Source organism: Palaemon carinicauda, chromosome 2, assembly GCF_036898095.1.
Source record: "Palaemon carinicauda isolate YSFRI2023 chromosome 2, ASM3689809v2, whole genome shotgun sequence".
Classification (NCBI taxonomy): domain Eukaryota; kingdom Metazoa; phylum Arthropoda; class Malacostraca; order Decapoda; family Palaemonidae; genus Palaemon; species Palaemon carinicauda.
Genome location: NC_090726.1, coordinates 44,924,706 through 44,945,463, shown reverse-complemented (window position 1 = coordinate 44,945,463; position 20,758 = coordinate 44,924,706). Strand labels below are relative to the sequence as shown.

The window sequence follows — 20,758 nt, the reverse complement described above, 5'->3', positions numbered from 1 at the left end:
GACTAATTGGTAAGGGACCTCTGATAGTGGTTTTATCACGCTCCAGTTACTATACCGACACCCTATAGGGGTGAGCGAGCTGGGTATATTCCTGGCATTCCATGCAACTTTTTTCTCTGGTATTTCTAGCAGTATTTATACCTTAGAAAAGGTGCTATAAGGAGCATTTTGCTGGGCGACACAGGTCCCTCGCCCAGAAATAGATTTTTCCTTCATCAAAATCTCTTTTGTTTCTGTTTATTGCTTTGTTATGAATGTTATCATTTGGTATGTTAAGAAGAATTTATAATATTGTTGTTTATGCTTATTAAAACTACATGTAAATGCTGAATGCCTTCCTTCGTGGTTATATTTTACAGAAATTTTCAGTTTTTAATGTGGCTCAGTTTAGAAATGTTAGAATAATAAACGTTCTTATGCATAAGTTTGAAGAATTTTGTATAATTTTGAAAGCTTAGGCAAAAGACTGATATTGTTACCATATAATATGCTGTTCTTTTTCATCTCCCCTGTATAATGAAGAGCAGGTGTCTGGATATTTATATAAATATATACAGTGTATATTTCTTTCCTGTCATGCTGAGCTGCAACCAATCAAAAAACAACAATTTCCCACAAATTGCCCTAACTGCCATGTTGTAATTAGGAGAGGGGGAGGCAGTGGGAAGAGTTGAATCTGTGTGTGTTTGTGTGCATATCTATCTAAATATTTAGTAGTCATATTTGACGGGTATAGTACAGTAATATAATTTCAATTCATCTTCTAATTTCTAGGAAGATAGAGAGAGTGATGATACAAGGAGCAGGAAAGATTTCAAGATTGTGAAGGTGACACGTGGAGGGAGAGGTTTGTCCCATGATGCAGACTCGTACGAAGATGACCAGAATGAGCTGGCAGAGTTAGAAGCAAAGATTAAAGAGGCTAATTTACCAGAACACGCTTTGAAGGTATGAGAACTAAATGGCACATTTAAGTAATTCTGGAATAATTTTTTACATTCATATATGAACAAACTTTATTTTTACTTGTACATGTATCCTAGTGTACTGAGTTTTTGAAAGAATGGGATTATTTTTTAAATAAATGTTATTTCAGCTTTCCAATAAAGTATTCTTAACTAGGAAAAGACTTGATTAGAGGGATTTGGAGTCGAAAATTCTCTGGGGCTATGATAAAAATTTCAATACTTTGTCTTTATTTCAATGAAGAACACTTCCATTGTGTTGTCCCACACTGAAGTTTAGGTCCTGACATAGCCGAAGGAGGACATAAAATTAGTGGCCAAGTTTTCTTCAGTTTGATTTGTACTCTAGGCCATCACAAGCCAATCATAAAGGATTTGATGTAGTCCTCAAGGATGTCTCATTTAGCTAAGTTACCTGACTGTGCCTCTTTACACTGCAGGGATGATTGCCTTAGTGAAGGCTTGTATGTGAAACAAAGGGTAAAATTTATATATTTATGTATATCTGTGTACAGACTGCAAAGAAGGAACTCGCACGACTGAAACAGATGGCGCCACATATGCCCGAATCTTCAATGACCCGAAATTACTTGGATTTATTGGTTGATCTGCCTTGGTCGGTTTCTGTAAAAGATACCTGCAACATCAGTAAAGCCAGAGCTGATTTAGATGCTGATCACTATGGCTTAGAAAAGGTGAGTTTTCATCAAAGTTTGTAAAGTACTTGGTGAAAGTATGTCTCTCAGGGATGCATGTGGCTTGTGTGTGTGTGTAAAGGTGTATAAAACTGTTGACAAATGGGGGTCAACTTTATTAGCTGGTATAGGATGAGAATGGTTATTGATTCTTCTCTAATATTTCTAAATCCACTTCCCGTATAGATACCTTCAAGTGTCTAACATAAGATTCATGTATTCCTTAACTTTGAAGAGCTTTCATTACTACTGATGTTTTGACAAAATCAAGTTTTCTCATGGTCTAAATTTCATATGTAGTAGTTTATCATATAATGTTCATTTTTCCATTAGCTGGTTAAATTCATGAATATGGTCCGTTGTTGAATAACCACTTTTAAAGCTGGTCAGCTCACTTAGTTGATTAGAATCCAGCTGTCTTACTATTCAGCCTAATATCTTTATAAAGTAAATTGCTTATATATTACTAAGATTAAACATATTGGGCAGTAATTTTTCAGGTCTTTTGTCTCTTTTTGTACATACATACATACATATACCAAGGCACTTCCCCCAATTTTGGGGGGTAGCCGACATCAACAAAGAAACAAAAACAAAAAGGGGACCTCTACTCTCTACGTTCCTCCCAGCCTAACAAGGGACTCAACCGAGTTCAGCTGGTACTGCTAGGGTGTCACAGCCCACCCTCCCACATTATCCACCACAGATGAAGCTTCATAATGCTGAATCCCCTACTGCTGCTACCTCCGCGGTCATCTAAGGCATCGGAGGCAGCAGCAGGGCCTACCGGAACTGCGTCACAATCGCTCGCCATTCATTCCTATTTCTAGCACGCTCTCTTTTTGTGAATTAGTATAATGAATAGTTTTTCCAAGCTGTAGGTATAGAGCATTCTTGCAGACATTTTGTGTAAAGTTTAGTGAGTTTTACTGTCTACATTCATACATATGTGTACATATATACTTATACATATACTGGTATATATATATATATAAACATATATATACATATATATACATATACCAGTATATATACATTATATATATATTACTGTATACATACCTTATATCCCTGGTTGCACGATCACTTAGTCTTACACTCCTGTTATATATTTTTCAATATTAATCTTACCCGATAATCATGTAGCTGTCAACTCCGTTGCCCGACAGAATTCTACGGACGGGATACGCCAGCGATCGCTATACAAGAGGGGGGTGTACTCACCAGCGCCATCTGTGGCCAGGTACTGCAGTACTTCTTGTCAACACCACCTCAATTTTTCCTCTGTCGTGCTTCCGGCAAGACCTACATGGATACGCTTATGATTTTGGAGTCTTTGTTCACGGTTTTGGTGAAGTATTGCTCTGAGATTTCAGCTTTCGCTATACAGGAAGCTTTTCCCTTAGCTTAGATAGCTTTTGGATTGATTTTGATTAATGGTATAACGATCTTTGCTTTAATTTGGAAACCCCCCTTGACTGTTCTCTGATTCAAGATGTCCGACCATTCTCAAGCTCCTACCCAAAGACGATGTAGTGTTAGGACTTGTATTAGGCGTCTTCTGAAGGCCTCGGTTGATCCTCACACCGTTTGTTCCGACTGTAGGGGAAAATCCTGTCAGTTGGAAGATCGATGTGAGGAATGTGCCGGGCTTTCGGAATTTGATTTTATTCAATTCCTCAAGTATACGACTAAGTTAGAGAGGGAGAGAGTTAGGAGGAGTTCTGCTCGCTCTTTGCTTTATTCCTCCCCCCATGATCCTCAACCTTTTCCTCCCCCTGTAGTGGCTACCCCCGAACCTATTATTAGTGCTCAGCCTGATATGTCGGATGTTTTACGTGCCATTCAGGCTTTAGGTGATAAGGTGGAGTCGGTAGTGAGTGACCACAAGTTTCTCTTGGCAGATGTCAAGGAACTTAAAGTGAAAAGTGCAGTGGGAAGTGGTAGTGCCAGTGCTGTGCCTAGTGTCAGTGTCAGTGTTGCGCATGAGGATACTTCTGTGCGTGCCAGTCGTCCTCCCAGTCCGGGACCTCTTGCAAGCTCCCAAGCCCAGGGGAGAAGCAATGTCGAAGGGCAAAAGGGTTCGGCAGGCCTTGATCGGCGCACAGTAGTATCCTCAGTGGTTGCGGGCGTATCTTATAGAGATCGTCACTTCCACTCTCAGACGATTGAGCCCTTAATTTCCTCGTCTGCAGAAGATGTTTCCGGGAGGAAACGCTGGACCCAGGTCTCAAGGCCTCTTAAGCGTAAGGTCCAGACCGCGCGAGTCCAACAGCCCAGGTGTAGCCACTGGGCTAGTTCGGACTCGCCGCAGTCATCGGATGGCTGCACGCCTCCTAAGAGAGGTAAAGCGATGCCTCAACAGACCTCAACTTCTGTTAAAGCTATGCCTCAACAGACCTCAACTTCTGTTGATCCCAAGTTGGCTATGCTGCAGACTATGCAGTCGCAGCTTGCGGTGTTGATGCAGGAGTTTCAGGCAGAGAAGGTTAACACACCTCCTCCTGCGAGCGCTCCTCCACCTCTGCGCAGTCCAGCCTGCCAGACGTATGATGTTGAGGTTCCTCAAGCTACCTCCATGTGTGAGCTGCCGCATTGGGAGTTGCCAGATACCAGCGCTGTGCAGCAACCTCCACTTTCCTTGAGGCAGGAGCCTCTTGCCACGCGGCAACCTCCTCAACACTTGGGGCAGGAGCCTTATGCTTTGCAGCAACCTCCTCTACCCTTGAGGCAGGAGCCTCATGCGTTGCAACCATCCTCGAGGCAGCAACCTCTTGCGGTGCGACAACCTCCACCATCCTTGAGGCAGCAACCTCAACTCTTGCGGCAGCCACCTCCACTTTCCTCGAGGCGAGAACCTCAACTCTCGAGGCAAGCACCTCAACTCTTGAGGCTAGAACCTCAACTCGTGAGACAAGAGCCTCTCTCTGCGCAGCCACCTCAACCCTTGAGGCAAGCGCAACTCTTGAGGCAGGAACCTCATGCTATGAGACAGCCACCTCAACGCATGCAGCAACCACATTCTTCTCAGCTTGAGCCGCTTCCCATTCAACTTGAACCGCAGACTATGCAGCATGAGCCTCATGCTTTACAGCATTCGCCTCTCACCACGCTTGCTCCTCAGACCCCCGCAGAACCTCCTTCATCCCAGCCTCATGACTTTGTCATTACCAGCCCTCATCCTCTTCAGCAGAGACTTGAGGATGAATCCGCAAGTGCGCATGCACCCGCTCTTCAGGATTCAGCCATTCAGCATACCGCTTTATCGTTACCTCTCGCTTCTCAACCCTCAGGTGATGAGGTTTCTGAGGATGAAGCTGCTCACTTGGATGATCCTTCATCTGATGTGGAGGAACCCAAGTCATTGCCACCCTCCATTGACTTTCGCAAGGTCCTAACTCTGTTCAGAGAGTTATACCCTGAACACTTTGTTTCTGCTACCCCTCGCTCTCCTCCATCCGAGTTCTCTCTAGGCATGCAACCTATTAAGTCTGCCTACACTAAGCTTGTCTTCGCTAGATCATCAAAGAGAGCTTTGAGAATGTTAGGGGATTGGTTGCAGTCCAAGCAGCAACTGGGAAAGACGTCTTTTATGTTTCCGCCTCCTAAGCTGACTTCTAAGGCGGGCGTCTGGTATGCCACGGGAGAGGAACCAGGCTTGGGGGTCCCTGCCTCTGCCCAGGCTGACTTCTCAAGTTTGGTTGACTCTCCACGAAGGTCGGCTATGAGACGCTCTAAGGTCTGCTGGACCTTTTCTGACCTGGACCACTTCTTAAAGGGAGTCTTTCGCGCCTTTGAAATTTTTAATTTCCTCGACTGGTGCCTGGGGGCCTTGAGCAAGAAGACTGCCCCTTCTGACAAAGACTCGGCCATGCTGATCATGTCCTGTATGGACAAAGCAATTCGCGATGGTTCCGGCGAACTTGCCTCTATGTTTGTATCGGGAGTCCTCAAGAAAAGGGAACAACTTTGCTCCTTCCTTTCCACTGGTATCACCTCTTGCCAAAGGTCACAGTTACTTTTTGCTCCTCTTTCTAAGTTCCTGTTTCCTGAGGATCTTATCAAGGAAATGTCTGCGGCTCTTATACAGAAGGATACGCATGACCTCGTGGCCTCTTCAGCACGGAAGGCTAAGGTTGCACCTTCAGTACCAAGAACTTACCGCACCCCAGTGGCTGATACTCCTGCTACCAGATTTATTCCGCCCTTTCGTGGCAGAGCCCCCAGCCGAGGAGGTACCCGCCCAGACGGTCACAGGGGCAGGTCCAAGAAAGGTACCAAGTCTTCGAAAAGCAAACATTGACTCTCCTCCTCTCCAGACAGCTGTAGGAGCCAGACTCAAGACCTTCTGGCAAGCTTGGGAAAGAAGAGGTGCAGACGCCCAGTCTGTCAAGTGGCTAAGGGAGGGTTACAGGATCCCATTCTGCCGCAATCCCCCTCTGACCACTTCTCCCATCAACCTCTCTCCCAACTACAAGGAAAAGGACAAGAGGCTAGCGTTACATCAAGAGGTGTCGCTCCTGTTACAGAAGGAGGCAGTGGTGATAGTCCGGGATCATCAATCCCCGGGCTTCTACAACCGTCTCTTCCTGGTGGCCAAGAAGACAGGAGGTTGGAGACCGGTGCTGGACGTCAGTGCGCTCAATGCTTATGTCACCAAGCAGATGTTCACTATGGAGACGACAAAGTCGGTCCTAGCAGCGGTCAGGCAGGAGGACTGGATGGTCTCGTTGGATCTGAAAGACGCCTACTTTCACGTCCCCATTCATCCAGACTCCCAACCTTTTCTGAGATTCGTTTTTGGAAAGGTTGTGTACCAATTCCAAGCCCTGTGTTTTGGCCTAAGCACGGCACCTCTGGTGTTTACGCGACTGATGAGGAATATTGCGAAATTCCTCCACTTGGCGGACATCAGAGCCTCCCTTTATTTAGACGACTGGCTTTTAAGAGCCCCCACAAGTCGTCGCTGTCTGGAGAGTCTCAGATGGACTTTGGACTTGACCAAGGAACTGGGTCTTTTGGTCAACTTAGAGAAGTCCCAGCTTATTCCTTCCCAAACCATCGTTTACCTGGGAATGGAGATTCGGAGTCAAGCTTTTCGGGCTTTTCCGTCGGCCCCAAGAATCAACCAAGCCCTAGAGTGCATCCTGAGCATGCTGAAGAGGAACAGATGCTCGGTGAGACAGTGGATGAGTCTAACAGGGACCCTGTCATCGTTAGCCCTGTTCACCGAGTTAGGGAGACTCCACCTCCGCCCCCTTCAATACCATCTAGCAGCTCACTGGGACAAGAATATGACGCTCGAAGCGGTCTCTATTCCTGTTACCAAAGAGATGAAGACTACTCTCATGTGGTGGAAGAGCAACATCCTTCTCAAGGAGGGTCTCTCGTTAGCTGTTCAGACCCCCAATCTTCATCTCTATTCGGACGCATCAGACTCGGGCTGGGGCGCGACCTTGGACGGACAGGAATGCTCGGGAACATGGAACAAGGAACAGGAAACGCTTCACATCAATTGCAAGGAGTTGTTGGCAGTACATCTGGCCTTAATGAACTTCAAGTCCCTCCTGCTAAACAAGGTGGTGGAGGTGAACTCCGACAACACCACAGCCTTGGCGTACATCTCCAAGCAGGGAGGGACTCATTCGAGGAAGCTGTACGAGATAGCAAGGGACCTCCTCATTTGGTCAAGAAGTCGAAACCTCACGCTGATAACGAGATTCATTCAAGGCAATATGAATGTCTCGGCAGATCGCCTCAGCAGGAAGGGTCAAGTCATCCCCACAGAATGGACCCTTCACAAGAACGTGTGCAACAGGCTTTGGGCCTTGTGGGGTCAGCCAACGATAGATCTGTTCGCTACCTCGATGACCAAGAGGCTCCCATTGTACTGTTCCCCAATCCCAGACCCGGCAGCAGTTCACGTGGATGCTTTTCTGCTGGATTGGTCCCACCTCGATCTATATGCATTCCCGCCGTTCAAGATCATCAACAGAGTTATTCAGAAGTTCGTCTCTCACGAAGGGACACGGCTGACGTTGGTTGCTCCCCTTTGGCCTGCAAGAGAATGGTTCACAGAGGTACTGCAATGGCTGGTCGACGTTCCCAGGACTCTCCCTCTAAGAGTGGACCTTCTACGTCAACCTCACGTAAAGAAGGTACACCCAAGCCTCCACGCTCTTCGTCTGACTGCCTTCAGACTATCGAAAGACTCTCTAGAGCTAGAGGCTTTTCGAAGGAGGCAGCCAGAGCGATTGCCAGAGCAAGGAGGATATCCACTCGCAGAGTCTATCAATCCAAGTGGGAAGTCTTCAGAAGCTGGTGCAGAGCCAATGCAGTTTCCTCTACCAGTACCTCTGTAACCCAAGTTGCTGACTTCCTGTTGCATCTTAGGAATGTTAGATCTCTTTCGGCTCCTACGATCAAAGGGTACAGAAGTATGTTGGCAACAGTTTTCCACCACAGAGGCTTGGATCTTTCCTCCAACAAAGATCTACAGGACATCCTTAAGTCTTTCGAGACCTCTAAAGAACGTCGCTTGTCCACTCCAGGCTGGAATCTAGACGTAGTCTTAAGGTTCCTTATGTCTCCTAGATTTGAACCTCTCCAGTCAGCCTCTTTCAAAGACCTTACTCTCAAAACTCTTTTCCTCGTCTGCCTTGCAACAGCCAAAAGAGTTAGTGAGGTTCACGCCTTCAGCAGGAACATAGGATTCACATCCGAAACAGCTACATGTTCCTTACAGCTCGGGTTTTTGGCAAAAAATGAACTTCCTTCACGTCCTTGGCCTAGATCGTTCGAAATTCCTAGCCTTTCCAACATGGTGGGTAACGAGCTAGAGAGAGTTCTTTGCCCTGTCAGAGCTCTAAAGTACTATCTTAAAAGGTCAAAACCTATACGAGGACAATCAGAGGCCTTATGGTGTGCCATTAAGAAACCTTCGATGCCTATGTCCAAGAACGCAGTTTCGTATTACATAAGGCTTCTGATTAGAGAAGCTCATTCTCACATGAAGGATGAAGACCTTGCTTTGCTGAAGGTAAGGACACACGAAGTGAGAGCTGTGGCTACTTCGATGGCCTTCAAACAGAACCGTTCTCTGCAGAGTATTATGGATGCAACCTATTGGAGGAGCAAGTCAGTGTTTGCATCATTCTATCTCAAAGATGTCCAGTCTCTTTACGAGAACTGCTACACCCTGGGACCATTCGTAGCAGCGAGTGCAGTAGTAGGTGAGGGCTCAGCCACTACATTCCCTTAATCCCATAACCTTTTTTAACCTTTCTCTTGAATGCTTTTATTGTTGTTTTGGGTTGTTACGGTAGGCTAAGAAGCCTTCCGCATCCTAGTTGATTTGGCGGGTGGTCAATTCTTTCTTGAGAAGCGCCTAGGTTAGAGGTTGTGTAGAGGTCCTTTAGTATGGGTTGCAGCCCTTTATACTTCAGCACCTTAGAGTTGTTCAGCCTCCTAAGAGGAACGCTGCGCTCAGTAAGGAAGACAAACTTATTAAAGGCAGAGTAATGGTTCAAGTCGACTTCCTTACCAGGTACTTATAATTTCATTGTTATTTTGAATAACTGATAATATGAAATACGGGATACTTTGCTTCTTGATTAACATGTACACTGGTTTTCACCCACCCCCCTGGGTGTGAATCAGCTACATGATTATCGGGTAAGATTAATATTGAAAAATGTTATTTTCATTAGTAAAATAAATTTTTGAATATACTTACCCGATAATCATGATTTAATTGACCCACCCTTCCTCCCCATAGAGAACCAGTGGACCGAGGAAAAATTGAGGTGGTGTTGACAAGAAGTACTGCAGTACCTGGCCACAGATGGCGCTGGTGAGTACACCCCCCTCTTGTATAGCGATCGCTGGCGTATCCCGTCCGTAGAATTCTGTCGGGCAACGGAGTTGACAGCTACATGATTATCGGGTAAGTATATTCAAAAATTTATTTTACTAATGAAAATAACATTTTTCAAAGGTTAAGCGTCGAATTTTGGAGTACTTGGCTGTACGACAACTTCGTGGTGACCTCAAGGGACCGATATTGTGTTTCGTGGGTCCTCCAGGTGTGGGTAAAACAAGTATTGTTAAATCCATTGCAAGTACACTTGGCCGACCATATTATCGGATGTCATTAGGTAAGAATATTTTGAAGTTACGTTGTTTTATTTACTGTATTCAGTATATATAATCCCCAACTTGTAAAACTAGGGGAAGCAGTGTAAGAGAAATCCTTATACATAGAATTTTTTTTTTTTCTTTTTTTCTTTTTTTTTGGTTGATTCGGGGAAGTTTCAGAGATAGATGGATCTTGAATTTTTTTTATTAATGGGTTAATTATTTAGTCATTCCCTCCGCCAACAAAGTTGGGAGGAGGATATGGTTCTGCCCCTGTTTGTCTGCTTGTTTGTTTGTTTGTGAACAACTTCCTGGCCACAATTTTACTCATAGAGTAGTGAAACTTTCAGCGATTAATTCTTATATTGAGACATGGAAGTAATTCAATTTTGAAAGTCCTAGGTCAGAGGTCAAGGTCGAGCAAAAGGTCGACCGAATTAATCCTAACCTTAACCCTAAGTTCGCACATGGTTGTCACACGGACATCCAATACACCTACAGTCTAAATTGAGTCCGTGAAAGGCGAGCTGGTGTAGAGAAATAAACTGCTGTGGAGGAGGTCTGGACTTTGAGTGCTTTTCTAGCTTATACAGTATCTGTGAAATCCTTATGATTTTTGATAAGTACCTCCTCTCATTGAAAGAATGGCGATTTACTTTCTCATATTTTTGACCCTTAACTAAAGCAAAATAACTTATGAAAATTTGAAAACGTAGAGAAACCCCCAATACTCTAGTTTCAAATAACAACGCTTGAACTCGCTGCATATTTTGTATGCCAAGAATGAGAATGATATTTAAAGAATATTTACTCTTAATGCACGAGTATTAATATTATCTTTGTCATTATTACCATCATACTTTGAAGCAAACAGCTTTACCTATATATAATAATGACTTTAAAATAGCTATGATGTAATTAGCACCTTACCATTATTGTGTTATGGTCACTTGTGTAATAGCAAATAGAGAGCATATTACAACCCACCAAAAATTGGATAAATTCTCTTTAACATAAATGAAACTAAGGAAGGAGAGGGAAAGATATAGAATTTACATATCTTCTATTTATTTATTTATTTATTTATATCGTGCACTCAGTATTTACAATTCTTTCTTCAGTTTCTCTTAAATTGAATGAAAGATATAAGTTTTGAATAAGAGAAAATGTTACATTGTTGCTGTTGATGTGTGCTGTTTGTATAGTTATGTTTTATCAGAATTCAGGTTAACACTTTCTGTGCACATCTTGAACAAAATAGTTTTAACAACAGTCATTTATTTTGTGAAATTGCACATTACAGTACACAGACAACAGAGATCAACAGTTATAGCATTTATGTAATATTTATATTGGTTTTGGTATTATAACCCTTTTACCCACAGGGTAAGGTTAAATTTCAAGCCCATTTTGCTATATATTTTTTTTAAATTGCTCTAACAGCCTTCATTTTTGTCATAGAGAGGTCAGGTTGGTCTCATTCTTTTGGAAAATGCCTGAAGTTTCTCATTAAATTATCAAAAATGTGCAAAAACATGTAAATAACAGTGTTTTGCAAGAACGTACCGGTACGTCCTTTGGAGGTGAAAAGGATAAGATAGTTAGAAAATAATTACAATGGGTACCCTACAGGAGGATGCGGGTAGGGTTTTCAGATATGAGGACTTTGAATCTAAGAGATTTTAAACTTATGGGTCATCTTGGAAACCAAACCTCTCTGTATTTCTAGTCTGGACATTGTGAAACTAAACTTCATTATCAGAAAAATAAATATACAGTATAAGTAAAAACTTTATGAATTCGTACAAAACGATTTGTTTTAACTTTAGTATATTTTTAAGTGTCGCCTTTTTAGAATACAGTTCATCATGATACATTTGAGTAATTAAATTTTGTGCTAAATTTTAATATTTTAGAACTGTTATTTCCCCTTATTTGAAGTAATGATCATAGCATTGTACAGTAATAAGAAGAAATTTAAATGAGAGTTGTATGAAATTGATTTCAATACAGTACATCATGAAACATTTGAGTAATTAAAATTTTTGCTAAATTTTGATCTTTTAGAAATGTTATTTCCTTTATTTGAAGTAATGATCATAGCATTGTACAGTATTAAGAAGAAATTTTATACGCGAGTTGTATGGAATTGAATTTTGTAGGTGGTGTGAGTGACCAGCATGATATACGTGGTCATCGCAGAACTTACATAGGTGCTATGCCGGGGAGGGTTATACAGGGATTAAGATCAGTCAAGGTATGTTGATTTATACTGTACTCTACTGTACTTTGATAAATTTTGACTTTAAAGTTCCATTTTGGTAATTCAAACTCATACCTTCCTATGTTTACTGTGTATAGCTTGTGATGCAGTGCTTGTAATGACCCAATTTTTGATTGAGCTGCAAAATAAATTACTTCTAATAAAGAATTCTAGTGGAACCGCTTATAACATACAGTAGTTGAAGAATTTTGCTCTCTTTTTCTTCCAAAGTTGTAAAATAAGTACATGTACGTATGTACGTACACAAAGTTCATATAAAAGATACCATAATTTCTTTTTTTTTAGATAATGTATTGTATAGTATGTTGAATTTTATAACTTATTCTGTTGTACTCTCAAAATTGCCATTTACTCTTGTATCAGACATAAGAGGTATAGAAAAATTTCAGAGTACGTTATCACAAAATTAATGAAGCACTTAAGCATTGTACTTCCATTTAGTGTATAAGTTAAACCTTTCTATTTAGGTAGTAGAGTCCCCTTAAATGAGGAAAAATCCTGAATAATGGATGCACCCTTATTAACTCCCAGACACCCTATTTCTATATACAATATATTTCAGTCTTGAAAGAAAATACAAAAGTATGCATAGTTATATAACCTAAAGTACAGAAAATCATTCACAGTTATTTATATTAAATAAAGACAGAAAACCCCCACAGTATTACATAAGGCTTGAAAACTCGCTTTCAAAATGGTAGCAGTCTCAGCTTCCTTTCCTCTCTTATGTAACGAGCATATAGTGCTGTATTTGGTATAATATAACTCCGTGTTCTTTTGTATTTGCAGTTATGATATATTCACAATACGTGTGAATGAACCTTAACTGAAAAAGATATAAATGCATTGAGTTATATAAGACCAAGTGCAGCTCAGGATACTCTGTCATTTAATAAGGGAGAGCAAGTTTAAAAAAAAAAAGTGTTTACAAATCCTTTTGTAATGCTACTGTATAGTGGCTTATCTTTTATATTAAGAACAGTTCTGTATTTGTTGTTATATAATTGTAAACATATACCCATATATATTGCTCTATAGAATGCCAGGCCTACCTGTGAGTAATCAAATTTGCAGAGGACAGATCTGTGAAAGGTAAGGGCTGACAGTATAATTACCTCTTGATACCTATTCAGTCTTTCTCACATAATTCAAGATAGGGAACACATATTGTTACAGAAGTTTTCATGGAGGAGATCCTTCTTCCAAGCAGTAGCCCTTACCATCTCGTCTATCTAACACAAGCTAAACTCTCCTTAAAATTAATTATTTTTATGTTCAATAAGAATTTGTTTCGGTTAACTTTTGATGTTAGGGGTAATAATTTGTTGAATAATTTCCATTGCAAAGCTCTTAACTTCGAGAATATGTATTTAGGAGCATGTGGAATGCATTGAAGTGAATTTCCTTTTATTCTTATGGGAAAAATTGTTACTTCAAACTCATCCCCAAGAGAATTAAACTCGTATACCGAGGCTTTACTGTGTATAATAAAAAAGGATGGCATTTAAGCTTGAAGACCTGTTCTTCCTCACAAACATTAGGAAATGGGCAAAACTGCAAACATTACTCCAAAGATTATACCGTTAGGTATACATACTAGGTGAAAAGGCTAGACGTCTTACTAAGTATTTATGAATTTATGTATAATAATACTATGCCTTTATTCATAGGTCAACAACCCAGTTATGCTTCTTGATGAGATTGACAAGCTCGGGACAGGTATTCATGGTGATCCAGGCGCAGCACTCTTGGAGGTTCTAGATCCAGAGCAGAATTCCACCTTCACAGACACTTACTTAAATCTACCATTTGATCTCTCTCAGGTTTGAAGATGAATTTTTGTTCAATTTACTCATATTTATTATTGAAAAACTATTCTATTTGAATATTATTTTCATTTTGAATACTGCCTACTGTACTGTGCTTTTTCTTTTTATGTTCAGTTCATGTTGCTAATTCTGTATTAACCCTTTTACCCCCAGGCTATTTGTAAATTTCCAACCCTTAACCCCCAGGGGGTTATTTTTTTCCCAGGACATTTTGCAGTATATTTTATTTTAAATTGCTCTAACAGCCTTAATTTTTGTCATAGAGAGGTCAGGTTGGTCTCATTCTCTTGGAAAATGCCTGAATTTTATAAAATAAGTTATCAAAAATATGAAAAAAAAAAATTTATAGCATTGTTTGCAAGGACGTACTGGTACGTCCATGGGGGTAAAGGGATGGCTTTTGTGAAACGTACCAGTACGTCCTTTGGGGGTAAAAGGGTTAAGAGCTTCACTTTGTGGTCTGGAGTGTAATGGCTATTTTTCCTTGTCTTTAGATTTGAATAACCAAGCCAGGAATTCAACTTCTAAATTTATGGACAATATGTACTTGCTATATCATATAAGAACTAGCTACGAAACCCCCTAAGTTGTTATGATCCTGACTAGTAAACAGTTGTCATCACAATGATTTTGGGTCTTCAGTCCTATTCGGTGGCATAAACTCCATTTGTGTGAGAGCATTATGACTTTTGAGAGAATTTAGTTTTTTATAATGTCTTGTACAGTACTGTATACTCGCATATGTGTCACTTCAAATTTGATAAAAAATGATTTCATTGTACAGTATATCCCACATATTATGCGAGAGTTCCATTTCAGCTAGATGAAACTGCCAGATTTTAAAATAGTCTGTTTTTAAATATAAAACTTACCCGCTGGTTATATAAAAGAGCTGAAGTCCCTGACGCCAGGGCAGAAAATTCAAATCTCGCGCTATCGAAGATACGCCAGGTGTACCAACCGCACCCTAGCGGTAGAACAGGTGGAACTATACACCAACTCCAGTTCTTCTCTCTGCCGTCATAGCTGACTGACATACAGAAGTTCGCTCTCGTGTTTTTACTCTTTTGGGAAGTTGTTTGGTGATGTACAACGTTCTTTTTTGAGTTTAAGCTATCGTTGATTAATTTTCCTTGGTTCTTATCTTGAAATCTTTTTGTTTGAGATTTTCTCTATTGTTTTTTCCCTTACTTTTTGCTTGTCGGTCTTTCACGTTAACTTTAAAATGGCCGACTCCTCCCCTGCTCAGCGTAGGTGTGTTAGTGAGGGTTGTCGTACACGACTTCCTAAGGGATCTATTGATCCTCATTCTATTTGTGTAAAATGTAGGGGTAAATTTTGTTCATTAGATGATAGGTGTAATGAGTGTCTTTCCTTAACTGATGATGATTTTGGTACTTACGATCGTTATGTTAGGAGATTAGAGAGAGATAGACTTAGGCGTAGTTCTTCCCGATCTGTGGATAGAACCTTACCTAATTTACCTGTTCCTAATCCTGTTCCTTCCCCTGTGGTGGTAGATCACTATGAAGGACATGTTTACTGCTATTTTGTCTCTTGGTGAGAAAGTTGAGTCCTTAGCAGCCGATAGAAATACTATCTTTTCCGAGTTAAAGGTATTGAAAAACCGTGAGCCTATCGGAACTGTGGAAAGTGTTTCAGTGTCTGATGTGGTACCGAAGAATCGTGACTCTCTCGGTGTTGTGACAAGTGTTGATAATGTGGTTAGTGTTGCGGAAGGTGCGTCGACTCGAGTGTCTGATGTGGTACCGAAGAATCGTGACTCTCTCGGTGTTGTGACAAGTGTTGATAATGTGTTTAGTGTTGCGGAGGGTGCGTCGGCACGATCTTGTCGTTCACCTAGCCTTAGACCTCTTTCGAGCTCTCGAACCCATGGGAGAAGTAATGTCGAACGGCTTAAGGGAACGAGAAGCATCATCAATCGTGCAGACGTCCCCTTGAACGTTCCTGTTGCCGTAGCTCAGGTCGTTCACCCTCATCGTAGGAAAGGTGAGGTTCATACGTTATCCCCGTCTTCCGATGAAGGGTCGGGGAGTGAGATCTGGCGGCGAGCGTCGAGACCGCTTAAACGCTCCCATGTTGATTTGGACGCGGCGCGTCAAAACACACAGCGTCGGGAATCGCCTGTGCGGCCAGGATGTAGTTCGTGGGGTTCACCGGAACGTTTCCGTTCTCCCAGCGCTTGCACTCCGGCCAAACGTTCAGATCACCGTGTTCGTGCGGATATGATTCCTTCCGATTCGGACCTTGTAACTATTCATGCACCTCCTCTTCCTTCGGATTGGCTTTCTTCCCCTGAAATGCGTGGTGACATTAGTGCGAATCTTCCTTCTAGGAGTTCTGTTGATCCGAAATGGACTGCGCTTTTGTCTATGAAGGAACAACTCTCTTCGTTGATGGATTCTTATCAACCAAGTGTTGGCGTGGTGTCTGGGCGTTCGATGTCAGACCAGTTATCGCACAAACGTTCGATGGTATATGGCCTTGACGAGTTATCACTTAGACGGTCTCCCATTCACAGTGTTCAACGCCAGGTTGATTTTGATGAGTCGCGTCAGAGAGTTTTGGTTGACCAGTTTGCGTTTTCTGGTCGCGGGGAAGAGCGTCGGCGTCGACAAGTGGACGAGACGCGGCAACAATTTGAAGTAGTGGATCGCCCGCGGCAACAACTTTTGGACGCAGCGCGTCAAAACATTGGTTTACAGCGGCGACATCCTGACTCCTTTGATCGCTCGCAGCAACAGTCCTCGGACTTTACGCGACCTCGCGGCGATCTTCAACAGTTACCTTCTGATTTCAAGCGTTCTTCTGTTCAACAACAGTTGAATTCTAAGCGGTCTAAGCAGTTGTTGGTTGAGGATGATCGTCTACATGTCCGTGTTTCGCATCAATCTACTTCTACTTCTCCCCACCAAATTGACTCAGATGTTGGCCTTGACAGGCAGTCCCATCCAGACGTTGTTCCTTCGGTTCAGGCTGCAGCTGTTGCTGCACTGCCAGAAGACGAACCAGAGGAAAAGTCGGATGAGGATAATCCTATTGAGGAAGTCTCTGAGAATGAGGAGGAGAAGCATTATCAGCATGCTGTGGACCTTCGCAAGTTTATGCTTATTTTGACTGGAATTTTCCCGGATTCTTTTACCCCTGTGGCCCCTCGTTCTCCGCCTTCTGAATTCATCTTAGGTAAAGCTACTAAGGTTCCAGTTTACACCAAGATGGTTCTTTCTCGATCTTCTAAGCGGGCCTTGAAGTTAATGGGTTCTTGGTTGGACTCCAAGAAAGCTTTTGGCAAGACGGCCTTTGCCTTTCCTCCCGCTAGGTTAGCCTCTAAATCTAGTGTGTGGTATGAGACTGGTGAAGTGTTGGGCTTGAGTTTTCCTTCGTCTGCCCAAGGGGATTTTTCAAGTTTGGTAGATGCTTCTCGTCGTCTTGCCTTAAGGAAGACGAAGATTTGGTGGTCCATTCCAGAGTTCGACCATTTGCTTAAAGGTCTTTTCAGGGCCTTCGAAGTTTTTAATTTTTTGGACTGGGCTTTGGGGGCTTTGAGTAAGAGGGTCTCTGATATGACGGAAACGGACACTAGTGGTTTGGTTCATTTGATGTCCTGCTTGGACAAAGGTGTGAGAGATGGCTCCAACGAACTTGCTGCCTTGTTTACAGCTGGAATTCTCAAGAAAAGGGCCACGATGTGCTCCTTCCTCTCCGCAGGAGTGTCTCCCTATCAGAAGACAGGCCTTCTTTTCGCACCTTTGTCTAATTCTTTATTTCCTCAGGAATTAGTGGGCGAGGTGGCTACTGCTCTCACTCAGAAGGCCACACATGACTTAGTTACTCATTCGACTAGGAAAGTTTTGCCTCCGTCTTTCTCCTCTCGAAAACCTAAGGAATCTTCTTCTGGGTTTCGTCCTCAGTCCTTTCGTGGGAAACCCTCTGGGAGAGGCTCTTTTAAACCAGAAGGAAGGAAACCTAGAGGCAGAGGGGGCAAGTCCGGCCGAGGTAAAGTCTGACTGCCCTCTCCTTCAGACAGCAGTGGGGGCCAGGTTGACTCACTTTTGGGAGGCTTGGGAGAGGAATGGAGCGGACCCCTGGTCCGTCCAGGTGTTAAAGGAAGGCTACAAGATCCCCTTCCTGACCAATCCTCCTTTAGTCACAGATCCAGTGGATCTTTCGCCCAAATACAGAGAGGGTCCCAAGAAACAAGCCATGCTTCTACAGATGTCTCTTTTATTAGAGAAACGAGCAATAGAGGAAGTGCAAGATGTTACGTCTCCGGGGTTTTACAACCGCCTTTTTCTAGTACCCAAGAGTTCCGGGGGGTGGAGACCGGTTCTGGACGTAAGTGTGCTCAATGGTTACGTCCAAAACTCGACGTTCACCATGGAGACTCAGAAAACAGTTCTGGCAGCTGTGAGGAAGGACGATTGGATGGTCTCTTTAGATCTTCAGGATGCCTATTTCCACCTTCCGATTCATCCCAGCTGCAGACGTTATCTGAGGTTCATGGACGGAAACAAGGTCTTCCAGTTCAGGGCTCTTTGTTTCGGACTTTGCACGGCTCCTCTATTGTTCACCAAGATCATGCTGAACGTGGCAAGCATGCTGCATTCGAGGGGAATCAGGGCCTCTCTGTATCTGGACGATTGGCTGATAAGAGCCTCCTCAGCCGATTGTTGTTTGAAGGACCTCAAGATGACTTTGGATCTCTCCAGAGAACTGGGTCTCCTGGTGAGCTCGAAAAAATCACAACTCATTCCATCCCAGGAGATTCTTTATTTGGGGATGGAGATTCACAGTCGGAGTTTTCGGGCTTTTCCGTCGTCGGTGAGAATCCAAGCAGCCCTCCTAAAAGTACAAACGTTCCTGAAGAGAGATCTTTGCTCCGTCAGAGATTGGATGAGCCTTCTGGGGACTCTCTCGTCGTTAGAGAAGTTCGTGACCCTGGGGAAGTTGTTCTTGCGTCCTCTTCAGTTTCATCTCAGCCGCCATTGGAAGAAAGGGGACAGCCTCGACAGGGATTGCATTCCCATCTCGACTTCCATCAAGTCTCATCTTCAATGGTGGAACAACGAGCCCAGACTGAAAGAAGGCTTGTCTTTACTTCAGAGGAACCCAAACCTCGTGTTGTGTTGCGACGCCTCCAACTCGGGGTGGGGAGCCACTCTAGAGAAGCAGGAACTTTCGGGGACTTGGACGGTAGAGCAAACCTCTCTCCACATCAATCAAAAAGAGCTTTTAGCTATTCATCTGGCTCTCATTGGCTTCGAAAAGCAGATCAGGGGCAAGGTAGTCCAAGTCAATTCGGACAGCACGACAGCTCTGGCCTATATTGCGAAACAAGGCGGGACCCACTCTTGGCCTCTGTTCGAGATTGCAAGACTGCTCCTCATCTGGGCGGAGGAAAGGAAGGTGACTCTTTTGACGCGGTTCATCCAGGGAGTCAACAATGTGAGCGCAGACAGACTCAGCAGGAAAGGTCAGGTTCTCTCCACAGAATGGATTCTGCACCCGGACATCTGCAAGAGTCTGTGGCGGTTATGGGGTCGACCTCTCGTGGATCTCTTTGCCACCGCGAAGACCAAACGACTAGAGTGTTATTGCTCTCCAGTTCCAGATCCCGAAGCTTTTCACATAGACGCTTTTCTGATGAACTGGTCACACATGGAGGTTTATGCCTTTCCTCCGTTCAAGATCCTTTACAAAGTGATTCAGAAGTTCGTTTCACACGAGGAGACCAGAATGACTCTGATAGCTCCGTTCTGGCCGTCAAGGAGCTGGTTTCCAGAGGTACTGGAATGGATGGTGGATGTCCCGAGAAGCCTTCCCATGAGACCCGATCTTCTCAGACAACCTCACTTGGCCCGAAATCATCAAAACCTCCGAGCTCTACGTCTGACTGCCTTCAGACTATCGAAAAACTCGCTAGAGCTAGAGGATTTTCGAAGAAGGCAGCCAAGGCAATTGCAAGGGCAAGAAGGTCTTCAACCATCAAGGTGTATCAGTCCAAGTGGGAGTTGTTCAGGGAATGGTGTAGAACTAACGCGATTTCCTCTTCCAGTACATCGCTTTCCCAAATAGCAGATTTTTTCTTGGACCTTAAAACTAAGCATAACTTCTCGTCATCAACTATTAAAGGTTACAGGAGTATGTTGGCGACGGTTTTTCGACACAGGAACCTAGACCTTTCTGATAATAAGGATCTACGAGATTTACTTAGGTCTTTTGATACGACCAAGATGATTAAAACGGCTCCCATCGCCTGGAATTTGGATGTTGTCCTTAAATTTCTCATGAGTGACAGATTTGAGCCTTTACACTCGGCTTCATTTAAGGACTTAACCTTGAAAACCCTTTTTCTAGTTACCCTCGCCACTGCGAAAAGAGTTAGTGAAGTTCACGCTTTAAGCAAGAACATTGGTTTTCGGAATGGGAAAGCCATTTGTTCTTTGCAACTGGGGTTTCTGGCCAAGAACGAAAACCCTTCTCGACCATGGCCCAAATCCTTCGAGATTTCTAACCTTTCGGATTTGGCTGGCGATGAATTGGAAAGGGTTCTCTGTCCAGTTAGAGCTCTACGTTGTTATGTGGACAGAACTAAGAATCTGAGAGGTAACTCAGACGCTCTGTGGTGTGCAGTTCGGAAACCCTCGATGCCCATGTCCAAGAATGCCTTGTCTTTTTTCGTTAGATTGTTGATTCGAGAAGCTCATGCTCAGTGTGATGAGTCGGATCAGAGGCTCCTCAAAGTCAAGACACATGAAGTCAGAGCGGTAGCGACTTCAGTGGCCTTTAAACAGAACCGTTCTCTGCAAAGTCTGATGGATACAACAT

General features: G+C 43.2%; 1 protein-coding gene across 1 annotated transcript in view; it reads left to right on the top strand.

Moving 5' to 3' along the window:
• The window catches only part of LOC137624510 (lon protease homolog 2, peroxisomal-like), a 69,847-nt gene that overhangs the window by 24,000 nt on the left and 25,089 nt on the right, over positions 1-20,758 (top strand). The window contains exons 7-11 of the mRNA XM_068355328.1: positions 775-948; positions 1,481-1,660; positions 9,657-9,816; positions 11,959-12,053; positions 13,751-13,903. Of these exons, the coding sequence (XP_068211429.1) occupies positions 775-948; positions 1,481-1,660; positions 9,657-9,816; positions 11,959-12,053; positions 13,751-13,903 (762 nt within the window). The remainder of the gene's footprint in view (positions 1-774; positions 949-1,480; positions 1,661-9,656; positions 9,817-11,958; positions 12,054-13,750; positions 13,904-20,758) is intronic.